Here is a 19,275-nt window from a genome sequence, read left to right as displayed (position 1 = left end):
ATAACTCAGATGTCAAGCTTATTTTCAAGGCTCACAAGCTTTTCTCCCTCGACTTCAGTTCAATCTCTAGTAGCCAACTAGAAGAACTTGACCATCCACTGAAGCAGCTCTATGGCCCAACTCAGGTACTCGGCTCTTGCCATGGTTTGATTTTAATAGCCAACAACTTGAGTGACAATGGTGTGTGGAATCCATCTACTAAAATATTCCGGAAACTGCCGGTTTGTCACGTTAACCCTCCATAGAATCATGGATCGAGACAGGTTGCAGGGTTGAGCCAAATTTGTGGTGGTTTTAGGTATGATACTTCTGCTAAAGATTATAAGGTCCTTAAAATAGCCCAATTTTATCACTTCTCTGGTAGTTCCTTAGTTACTGTTACAATGGTTTTTAGTTTGAAGTTGGGTTTGTGGAAGAAGAAGGTTCAGGATTGTCCATACTGGTTGGTTAAGGAAGATAACGGTACGTTTGCTGCAGGTGCTTTGAACTGACTTGCATCTACGGAACCATCATCAGAGTGGAGCCCTTGGGTTCTTATAGGTCTCAATCTTGGAAGTGAGAGATTTGAGTTGGTGCCATATCCTGAGAATTTGGGAAAGCCATTGCATTTAAATTTGGCAGTCTTGGGAGAATGCCTTTGTTTGATTTCAGGTCACGTCGTTGTTCGTACTAATGCAAAGAATCATGTGTTAAATCATGTTGACATATGGGTGATGAAGGATTACGGAGTGAAGGAGTCTTGGAAAAAGTTGTTTTCAGTTGAGCAGTTAGATGGTCGTCAACATTTCAGTTTCTTGAGGCTAATAGCATATTCAGTGACTGGTAAGGAAGTTCTTCTGGAAATGGATAATAGGAAGTTCCTATGGTATAGTCTAGAAAAGAAGTACCTCAAACATGCTAAGATTAATGGTGGATTGGACTTTTTTGAATCATTTGTCAATTTGGGAACCCTTGTCCCTTTATATGGGGGTGAAAATGAGAAGGATGAAAAGGAAAAGATAGAACCAGAGAAAAAAGATGGAGCCGGAAACATTGAGGAAGAAGATGTCTTGGTGATAGAGGAATTCAAGTTGGAACTTTAGAAAAAAAAGTTTAAATTAGACTAAAGAGGGAGTTGGAGGAAGAGTAGAGAAGCCCCTTCTGTTTATCTATGGCTCTCCTCTATACATACATACATACATATATACATACACACACACACACACACACACACACACACACACATATATATATATATATATATACACATACATACATACATATATACATACACACACACACACACACACACACACACACACACATATATATATATATATATATATATATATATATATATATATATAGTTAGTGCAGTATCTGATATTTTTCTTTTGTTAGCAAAATAATTGTGATTGTGTATACGTCCGCGTAACATAATTACGATTCTAAAAACCAATTCGGAGTATACGTTCGCGCAACTTTGATCAAACTATCTTAATAATAATAAAGCGTTACTAATTGTGGACACGTTCGCGTGACATGATTTTTGACGCGCCAAACAAACGGGTACACGTACGCGTGACCCGTTTCAATAAAATTTTTCTTAATTGAAAGCAGTAAGAGGTAAATGCACATAGGTTCTAAAATCAGTAATTAAACAATTTAATAAGCCAAGTATGATCAAAGCGACCGTGCTAGAACCACGGAACTCGGGAGTGCCTAACACCTTCTCCCGGGTTAATAGAATTCCTTACCCGGATTTCTGTGTTCGAAGACCATAATAAGAGTCAATCTTCCTTGATTCGGGATTTTAAACCGGTGACTTGGGACACCATAAATTATCCCAAGTGGTGACTCTGATATTAAATAAATAATCCCGTTTCGATTGTCACTTTAAATTGGAAAAAAACTCCCTTATACCCTTTCGGGGATAGTAAAAAAGGAGGTGTGACAAAGCCCAGTTGAGACTGAAGGTCTTCGATTTATCGGGCCTGTGCTTCAGCTTTCTCTTTCACCACTTAGAGTTGGACCACTGCTGATGCCAGCTGCTCTTGTGCGGTCTCTTTCTCCGAAGCCAGTCGGTCCAATTTTCCTTTCCACTCTTCGGTCATGGCCTTGACCTCCTTCATCTCGGCTCGGAGTTGGTCGATCCTGTCAACATTTTGCTGGACCTGCGAGGTTTGGCCGTTAGTCACCATGGCTAACTCGTCATCGCTAACTTCAAAAATCTTTACATGTTCTACCAGTTCGACATGCACTTTCTGAGCCGCATCCAACTCGGCCTGAAGGCTCTTGACAGCTTCTTCGTGTTGCTTGCTGAGAAGCTTATACGAGTCCCTCTTCTCGCTGAGCTCCCTGACCTCAGCCTCGAGCTGGTTAACCTCAGCCCGGTACCTGAGAAACCTTTCATGGTGAAGAATCGAGACCTGCAAAAATATAAAAGAGAGAAGACATAAGGGACATTAAAAACTTAGTCAGAACATGGAAAAGCATAATGACACCTTACCTGGTTTTGCGCCTGCTGCGCTTCGTTGAACAGACACGGCACGCACACCTCGTTCATCTTCGCCTGGGCTTCTTCGGTTACTAGGAACCAGAGATAGCTTGCTACTCTAACGGGGATGGAAAGAACCCGGGCATCCTCCGGGATGGTGATGATTATTAACCGCCTATGGTCGGGATCCATACTTGGGGCGAAAAACAGGTTGATCAACTTTGGCCTCGAATTTAGCCCGTCGATTTTTGAAGACGGTTGCTTCCTCGGTACCTCTAAATAACCCAACCCGGAGAAGTCTTCTAGAGCGGTAGAGTCCACGCCTTCAAAAAAAGAACGGAGGGGATCTTCCGCACCTTGGGTCCCTTCGTTGGATCGCTCCTCCATCGCTCGGGCTTCGTCGAACATAGACTTGGTGAACGAAGGCGACCCTAAAATTTCTATGACACCGGGCGGAGCGGAGCCGGTGTCTCGAGAGGTCTCGACCCTCACATCTACGTCGGCCTCCTGAACCTGAGGGGTATCAGCCTCCTGAACCTGAGGGGGATCAACCAATGTTATTTCCCCCTCGGCTGCCTGATAACTATGGATTTTAGCCTATCTTATGCTTTCTTTCACTTACGTTTTGGATAAAAAAATGTGTAAAAGTATTCCCAAAAACTGACTTAATGTGCTTGTCTGTAGGGTTTGGTCAAAATGAGGCAAGAAAATCAAAATCAACTCATGAAGGAGTTAAAATTGCACAATTTCAAAGCTGAGATAAAAGCGCTGACCACGAAGGAAAAGAGCGACCGCGAAAGATCCACCGCTGAAGCGGTTACAATTACGCAGTCCGCGGAATTGAGGTTCAGAGAAGGTGTTTTGGGTGCAACAGAGACCGCTGGACGCGATAAAAAAGTGCGGCCTCGGAATACCTGACACGGCCACGGTGGTAATTCCGCTGAGAGCGGCGATCAAGGTTCAGAGACCCTGAAAAGTGGGCCTAACTGAGGAGCACGGTCGGCGTCTAAATTGCACGGCCGCGGTTGAGGCTAACGCTGAGGCGGTATCTTTTACGATGTCCGCGAAATCTAGTCCAAACCAAGCACAAAAGTGAAGAAACGCGGTCCGCGCTTGTTTTGCGCGGCCGCGGAAGTCCTTACACTGAGGCGCTCATTATTTCGCCGACAGCAGAACCTCCGTAGGGGTATTTTTGTCCAGTAATTTTAGCTATGTATTAATAGTTCTTTTTCACATTTTTAGGTCATCTTTAGTTTCTGGGGAGCTCGTGAAACAGTCGTATTTTACTACTTAGAGTAATTTTAGAGCAGCTTTACCTATTAATCTTAGATTTTATTCTTGTAATTAATTTTTATGGCTTATATTTCATCTCCATATTTGATTTCTACCTTGATTATGAGTAGCTAAACCCATTATCTAGGGTTGTGATCCAACCCTAGTGTGGGTATTTAATGGTTCTTCAATTTTCGGGCTTAATTGTTTATGGGTTAATGATATTTAGCTTGATTCATGCTTTAATTGTTGAATTGGTGGTTGCAAACGCTGATTCGTGCCTTTATGACTTAGACTCTTCTTGAGAAAGAGAGACTAAGTCTAGAAAATTCAGGCTAACAAGGAATTGGGGTGCATTCAAGAGATTGATAGCCCCAATTAAAGGGTTAAACCTAGAGATAGTAATACCCGACTTGAGCTAATTTTTCGCGCATTGTTTGAACACCCAATTGGGCTTGAGAAAGCCAATTAGGGCAAATTCACTCAAACTACCGAGATGTATAGAGTGAGTAATTATGTGCAAATGTTATATTATGATCCCAAAAAATAACAAGTCTGTCCTAAACTCTAGACCCCATTAGATACTCGCCTAGGTGTAAGTCACTTCCCTAGTGCTTTTTATTAATTGATAAAAACCCTACAAAAACATTGTACTTTGATTACTTTCAGCAATCAGTAGCATTAAAAGTAGGACAGAAACAAAACCAAGCATGGTTAGAAGAGCAATTAAGAACAACACGCATAGCTAGATTGGATAGAAACCCAACTCCCAACAAATATTAGCTCCTTGTGGATATCGATCCCGACCTTTCGGGTAAAAGCTGCCTCGACCACTCTTTGCCATTTTATAGTGGTATAGGGTTGGAGCCGATCACTTTTTGGCACCGTTGTCAGGGAACTAAACGATTTTGTCTATCTATCTGACTAGTTTTGTGTCTTGTTTTTCTTTCCTTCTTTTATTACTAACTTGTCTGAGTTAATCGATTCATTTAGGTACAAAATGGCAAATAATGATCCTCTCGGAAATGTTCTCCCGGGGGAGGAGGTAGATGATAATGTTGAAGATGAGGTGCCTCTAATACCTCAAGCTCAAAGAAGAGGCCGCCAGGCCAATGACAACATTCCATACCCTCCCCCAGCTCCTCCGTGAGTAGCTCCTCGGGTGCTTCCAAATGAAGGTTACGCAAGTGCAATTGTCCCACCCCGGATCCAGGTGGGCAATTTCCAGATTACAAATGTTATGTTGACTTTATTGGAGCAAAGAGGGTAGTTAACAGGCGCTCCCCATCAGAATGCATATAAACATCTAAATAGTTTTGTGGATACCTGCTAGGGGAGCAAACAGACAAATGTGTAGGAGGATGCATTGAGATTGAGATTGTTCCCTTTTTCACTTATAGGGAAAGCTTTGGACTGGCTCGAAAGTCTTCCCAACCATTCCATCACTACTTGGGATGAGTTGACCGACAAGTTTATAGCAAGGTTTTTCTCACCATGGCATATGGCGACATTGAGATATGAGATCCTGGCCTTCAAACAGGAACCTAATGAACAACTTCATGAGATCTGGGAAAGGTATCGGACGATGGTGAAAGAATGTCCGAACAATGACATGACCGAAGCAATGATCCATCAAACATTTTTCCATGGTATCAACACCACCAATCAGTGTGTAGTGAACTAGCTAGTAGGGGAAAACTTTATGACAACACCCTATGCTAAGGCGTATGAGATATTGGATGAGATGGCAGATACTTCCTCGGCGTAGCAGAGTCGAGCTAATGTGCCACAAGGTGAATCCCACTGTCATTCACCTGCATAAAGAGCTCCACGACCATGGCCAAGCAATAGCAGAGTTGACTACAACAATGAACCAGTTGGTAAAAGCTCATTTGCAGCAAGTTCAAGCGCCAAGTCAAGTGAATGCCATAGAAGGGGTAAATATGTTGTTCAACAAGAGGCGACAAAGAGGTCAACTAAGTCATGGAAATCCGGATCAATATGAGCAAGGTAGTAGTGGTTTCAACCAAAATAATGGGTATGATGATCAAAGTGAAGAAGTTCGGTATGTGAACAACTACCAAGGACAACGGTAAATGCTCCGAATCAACAACAACAGTGGAGATCCCAAGGAAATTGGGGGAATCAAAACCAACAAGGAAATTGGAACAGTGGTAACAACAATAACCACAACAACTGGGGAAACAACAATCAGAATTGGGGTAACCAGGGCAACTGGGGAGGAAATAACAACCAAGGTGGTTGGAATAACGGTAATCAAGGGAATCTGGGTCCGAGCTTTCAAAGGCATCCGATGTATTAACAACCAAACAACCCGCCTCCATTTCCATCTCAAGGTCCTAGTCATCAAACAATGAGATGGGAAGGATTGAGTTGATGTTTGAGCAAATGATGAAGAAAAACGCCAACTCCGATGCCCAATTGGCGTCCCATAATACTTCTATCCGAACCTTGAAGATCCAACTTGGCCAGATTTCGCAATCTTTGAACACTCACCCTAAGGGGGCTCTACCTAGTTATACGGTAGTAAACCCGAATGGTGGGAACAATACCGGCCATGCAATGGCGGTAACCACAAGGAGCGGTAGAGGTGGTTAAGCAAGTACCTCCATGCAAAAGGAAGTTGTTAGTAATGAGGTTGAAATGCAAAATGATGATGTTCCAATAGTTGATGAGCAAGTGAGTAAAGAGAATTTGAATGCTGAAGTGAGAATTGATATCCATGACAATGAGGTGGAGATTCAAAATGATGTGAACCCGTCTAGGGAACACGTTATAGACATACCGGAAATGGTAGTGCCCAAGGCTAAAGCCCCTTTGCAAAGGCCTCCTCCGCCTTACCCTCAAAGACTTGCGAAGCAAAAGAATGAAAACCAATTCAAGAAGTTTATTAAGATGATGAAAATCTTGTCGATCAATGTTCCTTTGGTGGAAGCTCTTGAGCAAATGCCAGGATACGCCAAGTTTATGAAAGACTTGGTGACTAAAAAGAGATCTATGGATTGTGAGACCATCAAAATGACACATCAAGTGAGTGCAATTGTGCACTCGATGGCTCCAAAGCTTGAAGATCCCGGAGCATTCACCATTCCATGTACCATTGGGAGTGCGGATTTTGCAAAGGCCTTGTGTGATTTAGGAGCAAGTATAAATTTTATGCCGTACTATGTATTCAAAACTTTGGGTATTGGTCAACCGAGATCTACTTCAATGAGATTGCAAATGGCAGATCGAACAATGAAGAGGCCGCTTGGTATTATTGATGATGTTCTTGTCCGGGTTGACAAGTTTATTTTGCCTGCGGATTTTGTGATTCTCGACTGCGAAGTCGACTATGAAGTGCCTATAATATTGGGGAGGCCTTTCCTAGCAACAGGGAAGGCATTGGTTGATGTGGAAGCAGGGGAGCTCACCTTCCGGGTGGGTGACGAAAAAGTTGTCTTCCATGTTTANCTCGAGAACTCTATGAAGATCAGAGTGCCATGATCAATGTGGAGGACCCTTTGGAAGCTGTTTTATTGAACCATGATGTGACTCAGGATGAAGGCTTGGTAGAGTATGTCAATGCTTTGCACGGAATGGGTTCTTACACCTATGAGCCCCGTAAACTTTCCTTGGATCTTGAGAACAGAAAGACTCCACCAACAAAGCCCTTAATCGAGGAACCTCCCATATTAGAGTTGAAGCCTTTGCCTCCACACCTTAGGTATGAATTCTTGGGCCCTAGTTCAACTTTACCTGTTATTCTTTCTTCTTGCTTAACTAACGTGCAGGTAGATGCCACTCTGGAGGTGCTCCAACGAAGGAAGAAGGCAATTGGATGGACTCTAGCTGATATTCGGGGAATAAGCCCTGCCTTTTGCATGCACAAGATTATACTTGAGGATGATGCCAAACCCTCCGTGGAACATCAAAGGAGGTTGAACGAGGCTATGCAGGAGTCGTAAAGAAGGAAGTGATCAAGTGGCTAGATGCAGGGGTTGTGTACCCCATCTCGGATAGTTCATGGATTTCACCGGAACAATGTGTGCCGAAGAAGGGTGGTATGACTGTGGTCACAAATGAGCAAAATGAATTGATCCCCATAGGACTATCACCGGATGGAGGGTAAGCATGGACTACCGGAAGCTGAATAAAGTGACCTGCAAAGATCATTTTCCACTTCCCTTTCTTGACCAAATGTTGGACAGACTTGCTGGGCGTGCCTACTACTGCTTTTTGGATGGGTAATCAGGTTACAACCAGATTTTGATTACACCGGAGGACCAAGAGAAAACCACTTTCACATGCCCGTATGGGACCTTTGCATTTTCACGGATGCCATTTGGTTTGTGTAATGCACCGACTACCTTCCAGCGGTGTATGATGGCTATCTTTACGGACATGGTGGAGGACTTCTTGGAAGTGTTCATGGATGATTTTAGTGTTGTGGGTGACTCCTTTGAAGAATTCTTGGGAAATCTTGACAAAGTGTTGGCCCGATGTGAAGAGACAAATCTAATGCTTTACTGGGAAAAATGCCACTTTATGGTCGAGGAGGGCATTGTCCTCGGCCATAAGATCTCAAATAACGGTATTGAGGTGGACAAGGCGAAGATTGAAGTGATTTCAAAACTTCCTCTCCTACTTCCGTCAAGGGGGTTAGGAGCTTTCTTGGGCATTCGGGGTTCTACCGAAGGTTCATCAAGGACTTTTCAAAGATAGTGAAACCTTTGTGCAAATTGTTGGAAAAGGATGCGAGGTTTGTGTTTAATGAAGAATGCATGAAAGCTTTTGAACTTCTCAAGTACAAACTGACAACCACTCCCATTATTACCGCACTCAATTGGAGCTTACCCTTTGAGCTTATGTGCGATGGAAGTGATGTTGTGGTAGGAGCGGTCTTGGGTCAAAGGGTGAACAAGATGGTTCACCCGGTGTATTATGCAAGAAAAACTATGAATGATGCCCAGGTCAATTACACGGTGACGGAAAAAGAGTTGCTAGCCATAGTGTTTGCCATGGAAAAGTGTAGGCCTTATCTCATGGGTGCCAAAGTGATTGTTCATACTGATCACGCAGCACTCCGCTACTTGATGACAAAGAAGGATTCTAAGGCTCGATTGATGAGGTGGGTTCTATTGCTTCAAGAGTTTGACCTTAAAATTATTGATCGAAAAGGGTGTGAAAACCAAGTGGCGGACCACTTGTCCCGCTTGGAGGAGAAGGGGAGGCCCCATGATGGTCTCGAAATTAATGATTCATTCCCGCATGAACAACTCCTCTCTGTATCTTTGAACAGTATGCCTTGGTTCGCCGATGTTGCTAATTATCTTGTGACCGGCATTGTCCCATGTGAGCTCTCTTCTAACCAAAGGAAAAAGCTTAAACGGGATAGCTTGGATTACTACTGGGACGAGCCTTATCTGTTCAAGATTTATAATGATGGTGTGATCCGGAGATGTGCCCCGGAAGAGGAGTAAATGAGTATTCTTGATGCTTGCCATTCCTCACCCTACGGTGGTTATCATGGTGGGGCGAGAACTGCTTCAAAGGTGCTCAGCTGTGGTTTTTATTGGCCTACATTGTATAAAGATGCTAGTGAGCTTGTGAAGAGATGTGATGAGTGTCAGAGAGCTGGTGGAATTTCCAAGAAGGATGAAATGCCTCTCACCACTATTCTTGAGGTTGACATATTTGACGTGTGGGGCATTGACTTCATGAGACCTTTTGTGAGTTCATGTGGAAACACGTACATTCTGCTTGCTGTAGATTATGTTTCCAAGTGGGTTGAAGCGGTGGCTTTGCCCAACAATGAGGCACGGAGTGTAGTGGCTTTCTTAAAGAAAAATATTTTTACAAGGTTTCGCACTCCTAGGGCGATCATCAGTGATGGGGGTTCTCATTTCTGCGACAGGGCATTTGACACTTTGCTTGCAAAGTATGGTGTCAATCACAAGGTATCAACCCCTTATCATCCTCAGGCTAGTGGACAAGTTCAGGTCTCCAACAGGGAGATAAAAAGCATATTGTCAAAAATTGTCAATGCAAATAGGACTGATTGGTCAAAGAAACTGGATGATGCTTTGTGGGCTTGCAGGACTGCTTACAAGACTCCAATTGGTATGTCTCCGTACCGATTGGTATTTGGGAAAGTGTGCCATCTTCCAGTTGAGTTAGAACATAAGGGCATGTGGGCGCTAAAGAAGTTAAATCTTGAGTGGGATGTTGCAGCAAATCTCCGGGTAGAGCAACTAAATGAACTTGATGAGTTTAGGTTTCATGCCTATTCCAGCACGTCCTTGTATAAGGACAAGATGAAGTACTTACATGACAAGTATACCCGGAGCAAGGAATTCAAGGAAGGTGATTTGGTTCTTCTATTCAATTCTCGGTTATGACTGTTTTCGGAAAAGCTCAAGTCAAAATAGAGTGGCCCTTTTGAAGTGGTGCATGTAACTCCATTTAGTGCTCTTGATTTGAAAAACAAAAAGGGTGAAATCTTCCGAGTTAATGGGCACCGAGTGAAGCACTATCTTGCAAGTTTGATGACAGCCACGTGGTGGCAATGATCCATCTCAAGTGATTGATGGTAACCTACATCGTATTGCGACGTTAAATCAGGCGCTCCTTGGGAGGCAACCCATGTGTTTTTCTTTCTTTTTGATTTTCTTCTTAGTGTAGGCTTTGTTTTGGACTAACTGGTTGTGAAGTTTGTGTAGGAATTTTTGATGCAGTGCAGGACTAACACTGGAAAATTTGGCTAAGTATGCAATTGAACCGCTGACCGCGCTCAAATTTCCATGGTCAGTAGAAGCTTTTTCGCGGGGGCGTAATCTTGTAGCGGACGCGGACATGAAAAGTCCAAAATTTGACTTCTCTGATGTTTCAACCGTGTCCGCAGTGGTTTTATCGCTGTCAGTGAACATTGTCAGCGGCCACGCCCAATTTTCTGATCTAAGCGGTACTTTGGAACCTGCAACTCTTCAAAATATCCAAAAGCACGGACCGCGGTGGAATTCCGCGGCCGCGCCAGGTAGGTCGGTGTGGGCCCTCAGGTTTTTAGTATAAATAGGAGGGCCCTCCTCCTTTTACCCTTTTGGCACTTTTCACTCTCAAAAGAATTGGCCCACTGTTCATCTCCTCAATCTGCTCCCAATATCATAACCCTAATCTGAAGTTAGTTTCCAACACATATCACACAAATGGTATGTTCAAATCATAGCATTGCTTTTATATTTTTTACATTTCTTTTCTTTTCTTTTAATTTTAACTTTTTTTTAATAAGGGTTTGATTAATCACCATAATATAGGCATTGATGTTAAAAATTCATGTGGGTAATTGTTATGCATGCCTAGTAGGGGTTAGTGGTATTCATGATACCTGTTAATGACTAAAAAAGTGAAAACCCTAATTCATTTTCCGCGGTCAGCGGTCTGTTTTACGTATCCAGGATTCTTTTTACGCGGCCCGCGGATTTTAATTACCGAGTCTTGCTTAATTGAGTCCGCGACCGCGTTAGTTTTTTCGTGGACAGCATTGCAACCTTCGCGGCCGCGCCCAAAATTCTGCTCTCAGCGGTAGTCCAACTTCAGAGATTGGGTAGTCTGAATCCCAGTCTTTCGCGGCCGCGTCCAAAATTCCGCTCTCAGCGGTAGCTAGTCCGCGGCCGCACTCCTTTTTCCGCTGTAAGCGGACCACTACTTTTGGAAAACTGTCAACTTTTCATCTACCTTCTGTAATGATTCTTTTAACAATAATACTAATGAGCTTTCACTGATTGTGTATGCAGACAATGGTCAAATGTAGAGGCGGGAGTGATAAACAAAAAGGGAAAGCAGAGTCCTCCCGAGGAAGGGGACGAGGAACGATAAAATTACCCCTAGCAGTACAACAATCCATTGGGAAGATGTGAAAGGAAATCAAAGCTGCGGATAGAGCCGCATCCCATTCTGAAGGAAGTGAGTATGTCCCTTTCCGGGAAGTGTCGGAAGGAGACTCAATGCCAACCCACGTTCCTACAGACTTTCTAGAGAAATTTCAGTTGCGAGATGAACCTACACCCCCTGCTTCTTCTGAGTTATCTGATGGCTCGGGAGAGAGTAGTGAGGCTTCAGCATCAGCTTCTCCACCTACCATACCTTTGGCCTCACCAATGAACCCTATTGATGTAGATGCGGAGATCCCTGGTGACGGGAGAGGTGGTGACACTCAGGCAGGGGGGTTAGAGAGAACAAGGAACCTCGTGGTATGGCAAGAAGGGTTCGTTAGTGAGAAAGCCTATCACAAATTCCGAGAATGGTGGCCGCAGAGGCCTCTCACCCTCGAGAGGCAATTCATAGAAAAGGACCTTCTACCCCACAACCCCAATGTGAAGAGGCAATTTGATAACAGAGGGGGGTAAAAATTCTTTACAAGCAACGTGCCGGAGGCCAATGAATATTTAGTCAAAGAGTTTTATGCCAACGTAGCCCACATCAAAAAGGGCACCTATGTGACCAAGGTGCGGAATCTGAAGATTAGATTTGATGGCAAGACGTTGAATGACTATGTTGGGTTCAATGATGAGGATGAGTCCTTGTATCTGGAGAAGGTGGCTATGGATGAGTTAGCCCGCCCTTGGCTTGCATCGGTGATTGCTATTCCTGGGACTACTCCAGCTTGGCTGACACCTGGGGCCCCGATCTACAGGGAACATTATGAGCTTCGAAGCAAATGGGTGGGCTACTTTGGTATGCAGCCGGTTAGACCCTACTACACATGACAGTGATATACCGCTTTCCCGGGCTCTTATTGGGTGCTATCATGGCGGGGTACCCGATCAATGTCGGGAATATTATGACAAAGGTGATTACCAGAGTGGTTGGAAAGAATGAGAGCTCATATCCTTTCCCAAACTTCCTCACTATGTACTTGGAGGATCGGGAAGTAGAAGGAAGGGATTTTGACACCAAAGTGAAACCAAAGAGGCCATTTTCATGGTATAGCCTTCAGGGTCCGGACAACCCCAAGTCCAAGGGAAAAGCCACCACTTCCACTGGCCAGTCTGAAGAGCCAGTGGCCACTAATTCTGAGCCTTCCACTACCATGCCACATCCTTCCTCCGGACCATCTTCCTCTATTCTGACTTCAGTGCCTTCTTCATCAGCATACCCTCTGACTGCACTGAGGGTTAATCAGACTCTCTCCAGCATCAACAACTGGATACAGGCAGCTACATCAAAGTTGTCTGTCCTATCCAGCACAGTGGCAGCTTAGTCAGTTCCAGCACAACCCCAGGTGCTTGCTTCAGTGGAGGAATCGCTAAAGGAGCTTTTGGACAACCAGAAGAAGCTCCTGGACAACCAGTAGCTTATCATGGCCACTTTGGATGCACAGGGAAAAGCAATCAAGGAGCTGAGCAAACAAACGAAGAGGATGAAAAAGACTCGGGCCTCAAAGGAATCAGTGAAGCTGCTGAGCAGGGAGGTTGAGAAGATTAGATCAGCTGGAGACATTCCATTGGACTTACTGTTGGAGGAGCCAGTCCCAGCAGCTCAGGCAGCACAGGCACCAGAGAAGCAAGGTGATAGAGAGCCCGTGAGGAGAGAGGTGATCCCCCAGAATGAGGATCTGGAGATTGAGCTGGAGGATCCCGAGGGAGGTAACTCAGGCCAGCCACAGGACCCAGCCAGTGACCCCATGCAGACAGAGGCATCATAGGGAGTTTTCTTTACTCTCTACCCTTCCCCTATTCTAATTTTGCTGATAGCATTGAGGACAATGCTACTTTTTATTTGGGGGGTGGCCTATTTTAATGATGATTTGGATATTTGGTTTGTAATAACATTGATACTGTTTTCCGTTATGCTCGTACTTTTTACTTTTGGTATGTATATAAAGTTACTTCTCCGTGTATATATTCATTCCCCTTTTATGTATATTCGTCTCAATCCCCTATTGTACATATTCAGTTTACTTTCCGTATTTTACTTTAAAACTTCTTTTGCAATTTTCCTTAATAGCATAACTTCTTATTTCATTTAGTTGCTTCTTTTTCAGTTTGTAGCTTCTTACTTTTACAAGTTTTTGTGATCAATAAACCTTTGGTTTTCTTAATGACACGGTTCTTTCTAAAGGTGAAATTTGTTTGAACCGGGTGGCTCTTCCCAATGATGGACGGCGTGACAACCTTCCTAAGGGTTTGAGTCCATATTTCTTTATGTTTTTGTGTAAATAGTGGTAATGAATAAAAGTGACTCAGGCAAAGCTTCACTTGGGCCTAGCACATTACTTTTGACCTTATGGTTAGAAACAAATTGATTTGCAAGGAATGGTGCTAGTTGTGACCTTTAGACTCTTGTGTTGACTAAAAAATCATCGAGTGGCTTCTTGGAGCCATTTTTGTTGCTCAATCTTAGCTAGGGTTGTTGTGGGCCCTCGGCTCTGTCTCTTTAGCAATCCAATAGCTTGTGAGGTGAGGTATTGATTTGCAAGTCCAAGTCCCGTGCCAATAATTCTGGAACTTGCCCTAAATGTTTGTCTAGGCGAAATATCTAAGTGTAGCTCGACTTGAGAAATTATTATAGGCTCTCCTTGATCCAAATTTAAACTTGAAAGCACCCATAGCCCAGCAAATATGATATCCATAGTCAACCTCGTTGAGCCGAAGCCCTTGTTCTTTTAATAACCATTATACAAGCCTTTATCCGTTCTAAAATGACCCTCTCTTGGCACCCGATCTTTCTTTAGCACAATTGAAAATAGCATAAGTTTGGGGGGAGAGACGATGAATGCAAAAGTGATAAAAGGTACAAAACGAAGAAAAGGGAAGGAAAAAGAAAAAGAAAGAAAAGCCAAAAAGTCAAAAAGAAAGTGAATAATATAGAAAAAAATGAAGGGATTCAATAAGAGCAATGATGAAAGGCTTGGAATGATTAGAAAGTAGAAAAAGGAATGACATGAACAAGAAAGAGTGACAGTGTGTCTCTCTAGTCCCCTAAGGAAGAGGAAAATGACTCAAAGAGTCAAGAAAGTGTGAGCCAAAATAAGAAAATGAAGTGCTTAAGGAAAGATGAAACCTTCATAGACCGATATATCCTTGAACCAAAATCCTTCATTACATTCCCTCAAAAGCCCTATATGATGTCGAGTTGAGTGAGCTTACATTAGTGATGATTCACATAAGGGGAAAACTTATGATACTTAGAGCCGGACTTGTGACCTATGTAGTAGAAAGAGTTTCCTTGATGAGTTAAGTCAACTCTTGATGCTTTAGTATCGCACTAGGGCTATCATACTAAAAAGGTTGTGTGTTGTTAATAATACATTTGACTTGAGGGTAATTGTTAGTCCCAATTGATGCTTGATGAAGTCACCTTAGGACAGCTGAAATTTTCTTTTCTTTTATCTTGAGGAGGTGAGAATTACTTTATTTGCTTGAGGACAAGCAAAAGCTTAAGTTTGAGGGATTGATAACTATGGATTTTAGCCTATCTTATGCTCTCTTTTGCTTAGGTTTTGGATAAAAAATGTGTAAAAGTATTCCCGAAAACTGACTTAATGTCTGCAGGGTTTGGTTAAAATGAGGTAAGAAAGCCAAAATCAACTCATGAAGGAGTTAAAATTGCACAAGTTCAAAGCTGAGATAAAAGCGCTGACTGTGAAGGAAAAGAGTAGCCGCGGAAGATCCACCGCTGAAGCGATTACAATTACGCGATCCGCAGAATTGAGGTTCAAAGAAGGTGTTTTGGGTGCAACAAAGACCGCTGGGCACGATGAAAAAGTGCCGCCGCGGAATACCTGACGCGGCCGCGGTGGTAATTCCGTCGAGAGCCGCGATCAAGGTTAAGAGACCCTAAAAAATGGGCCTAACTGAGGAGCACGGTCCGCGTCCAAATTGCGCGGCCGCGGTTGAGGCCAACGCTGAGGCGGTATCTTTTATGTTGTCCGCAAAATCAAGTCCAAACCAAGCACAAAAGAGAAGAAACGCGGTCCGCGCTTGTTTTGCGCGGCCGCGGAAGTCCTTACGCTGAGGCGCTCATTATTTCACCGACAGCGAAACCTCCCTAGGGGTATTTTTGTCCGTTAATTTCAGATGAGTATAAATAGTTCTTTTTCACATTTTAGGTCATCTTTTGTTTTTGAGGAGCTCGTGAACAGCCGTATTTTACTACTTAGAGTAATTTTAAAGCAGCTTTAGCTATTAATCATAGATTTTATTCTTGTAATTAACTTTTATGGCTTATATTTCATCTCCATCTTTGATTTCTACCTTGATTATGAGTAGCTAAACCCATTAGCTAGGTTTGTGACCCAACCCTAGCGTGGGTATTTAATGGGTCTTCAATTTTAGGGCTTAATTGTTTATGGGTTAATGATATTTAGCTTGATTCATGCTTTAACTGTTGAATTAGTGGTTGCAAACACTGAATCGTGCCTTTATGACTTAGACTCTTCTTGAGAAAGAGAGACTAAGTCTAGGAAATTCAAGCTAACAAGGAATTGGGGTGCATTCAAGAGATTGATAGCCCCAATTAAAGGGTTAAACCTAGAGATAGTAATACCCGACTTGAGCCAATTTTTCTTGTATTGTTTGAACACCCAATTGGGCTTGAGAAAGCCAATTAGGGCAAAGTCACTCAAACTACCGAGAGGTATAGAGTGAGTAATTTTGTGCAAAGGTTATATCGTGATCCCAAATATAACAAGTCTGTCCTAAATTCTAGACCCCATTAGATACTCGCCTAGGTGTAAGTCATTTCCCTAGTGCTTTTTACTAATTGAGAAAAAACCTACAAAAACATTATACTTAGATTACTTTCAGTAATCAGTAGAATTAAAAGTAGAATAGAAACAAAACCAAGCATGGTTAGAAGTGCAATTAAGAACAACACGCATAGCTAGATTGGATAGAAACCCAACTCCCAACCAATATTAGCTCCTTGTGGATATCGATCCTGACCTTTCGGGTAAAAGCTGCATCGACCACTCTTTGCCATTTTATAGTGTTATAGGTTTGGAACTGTTCACTGCCACCCGCTCTTCGGGGAAGGACAAGTCACAGGCCACCTTCCACTGGCTCGTCCCTGAGCCGGAAAAGCAAGTCCGAGTCAGGCATTGGGGAGCTAGAACTCTCCTTTAGCTTACGGGATAACCTTCTCTTTGGCCACTTCTTCACTGAGCTCGAAGCCCTCCTTCTCTTCTTCTCTCCTGCTGGGGCCCCGGGTTGCCCCAAAGCGGAAGGACCAACGTATAGGTCTTCTATCCCGCCTCGAGCCTGGGGGGCGAGACCGGCACTCGGTGCCTCATCTATCCTTGCATACCAACTTGCAACTAAGGAATTATGGACATATAATGTCAAACTTTGGCCAGGGGCCACATTGCAAGACAATTTGCGAAGCAAAATATAAAACTGAATAGAGACTAACGCTGACTAAATGTCAATATAAAGCTGGGCCGGCAAGGCCGTCATAACTACTATAACTGACAAGCCAACAAAATATATGTAGAGCGCCAACAAGCCCAACATACTGCACTAACTGACATGATGTGCCTACAAGCCATTACTAATGGATGTACTGTAATTGGAACAGGGCCCCAACCTACCCATAACCTATCTACAATATATACACAAGATGTACACAAAACTTCTAGACCCGACAACTCCAAAGGACGGGGAGCTTATCAATAACTGCTCTGCCATAGTAGGCTCGCTCATAGGCGCTCGGCCATACTAGGCTCTGTATCTCGACCAACTGGGCTCGCTCATAGGCGCTCGGCCATAGTAGGCTCGATATATAACTTACCATCTGATCAGAGGTTGCCCAATAGGGGCCTGCCCATCGATTATAGCTCGATGGTAATGAAAATATTGTAATACTGTATATATAGACTCTCTGTTCTCTTGACTGGAAAAAGAAAATACTCAATTGCATGGCACATACTGTCAAGATCTCTGTTCTTTTATTCTTTTGATTTCCAACAAGTTATTTGACTATTATAAGAATCTTTATCAATATGTATAGTAGAGGGTTGTCACGTACTCACATAGCATTTAATACCCTATAAGTGATCATCATGTCATCTTCCAGTTCTAGGCGGAGATCGTAATTACCGCTAGGCATATTGTACTTACAAGACTAGGAAAAATATACGTAAATTCAAGGACATGAATTTTTCTTTATGCCTCATTATCAAACTTGCGTAATTACGAGATAAATTCACTTTCCGGATATGCTGTTTTATCTCACTCGATGACTTGATTGGGACATTCTTGTTTTAATACGCGAAGATGGTGATGAATCGTTCTCATATATTGCAAGAATCTTTTTGATTGTTCTCTGGTTATGCTATATTTTGATAAAAGAATGGGGGACGAGCGATACTGCGAGCCATACCCAGCGGAATACATATTGCCCAAATGGAACCTAAAATATGGGATGGGTGATCCATAAGATCATTTGGCTGCTTACTAACCTACTGGAGTAAGTAGTCTTGTCCGAAAGCCTCAGGCGAAAAGACAGCTTAAAAGTAACAAGGTTCTGAAACAAAGACTTATAGTTCCGCTTCCTGCTCTTCCAATTCAGAAAGACTTGTCGTAAAAAATGGGTTAGTTGGTTGTTGACCAACGGAAAGCATGGGAGAAATTTTTTTTGTTTAAATCTCAAAGAAAGGTATAAGTGAAATTTGGAACAGTCATTTCAATCTTTTTCTTCCAATTCTAAGAAAGACAAATCCTGAAAAATCCGTTCTTTTTATAGAAGCATTGTATGGAGTTTTAACAATCTTTTGATACAAAGGAAGTGGAGTCCTTGAAATCCTTGATCTACGGAACTGACATATACTTGTGCCCAATGGCCTTCCTCTGATTCCTGGAATGAGAGTGAGCTTGCTTCTTCAATGCCGTAGTCTTAGTCTAGGAATGCGCTAGTAAACTGTAGCGAAATCACTGGAAATGAGAGAGATGTGAGTGTCAATCATTCTGTCAGCATGCTCAAAGAGTGCTTTCCAGAAGATGGAGAAGGATAGAATGCACTTACAGAAAAAGGTGTTGAGTTTTTGTGGTCTCTGAATTCGAAGATTCCCCAATGATCGGGAGGATTTCCTTTACCATCACAACGATCTACCCCCAGCCGGACGGAACGGCCACGTGACAGGCGAATGACATGATTTTCGAGGAGTTACACGACGGCCATGTGAAGATGCATCAAATAGATTCAAGGGTGGATGACTCAGTAGGTCCAAAGAAAAGGGAAGACCGCCTGAGCGAAGCGACCGAAGGAACTTGACTTATCCGAACCGAACGATAGCGGCTTAAAGCGTTGCCTATCACGAGCAGCCTCGCTCCTTGATCGGCTCGGGGAATATTTTCTCTTGGTCTGCTAACTCCATAAAGGGCTGGTGGGTGGGGGTAGAGCCTCTAGCGCCAATGTCAATGAATCAAAGGTGTCTGTTTATGGTATGGAATAGGAAGGGTAGCAGTGGTGAAGCTGGATGCTCGAAGTCATTTTAGATACGGCAAACATGGTGCTGAAAAGGGGAGCCT

The 19,275-nt window shown here is 43.2% G+C and overlaps 1 protein-coding gene across 1 annotated transcript; it reads left to right on the top strand.

Moving 5' to 3' along the window:
• The first annotated feature begins 383 nt into the window (after positions 1-383).
• LOC109207979 (F-box protein CPR30-like) lies at positions 384-1,082 on the top strand. The gene is made up of 2 exons (XM_019370977.1): positions 384-462; positions 517-1,082. The coding sequence occupies exons 1-2, from the start codon at positions 384-386 to the stop codon at positions 1,080-1,082; spliced, it is 645 nt and encodes a 214-aa protein (XP_019226522.1).
• The last annotated feature ends 18,193 nt before the right edge of the window (positions 1,083-19,275 follow it).

This window comes from Nicotiana attenuata, unplaced genomic scaffold (genome assembly GCF_001879085.1).
Source record: "Nicotiana attenuata strain UT unplaced genomic scaffold, NIATTr2, whole genome shotgun sequence".
Taxonomy (NCBI): Eukaryota; Viridiplantae; Streptophyta; class Magnoliopsida; order Solanales; family Solanaceae; genus Nicotiana; species Nicotiana attenuata.
The sequence above is the reverse complement of the archived record's forward strand: the minus strand, read 5'-3'. Positions and strand labels throughout refer to the sequence as shown.

What these genes read in the sequence shown, in the direction of transcription:
- LOC109207979 (XM_019370977.1), top strand. Translation starts at nt 384, where the DNA reads ATGGTTTTTAGTTTGAAGTTGGGTTTGTGGAAGAAGAAGGTTCAGGAT. An exon ending in GTTGGTTAAGGAAGATAACG is followed by an intron (nt 463 to 516) that starts GTACGTTTGCTG and finishes AACCATCATCAG; the next exon opens with AGTGGAGCCCTTGGGTTCTT.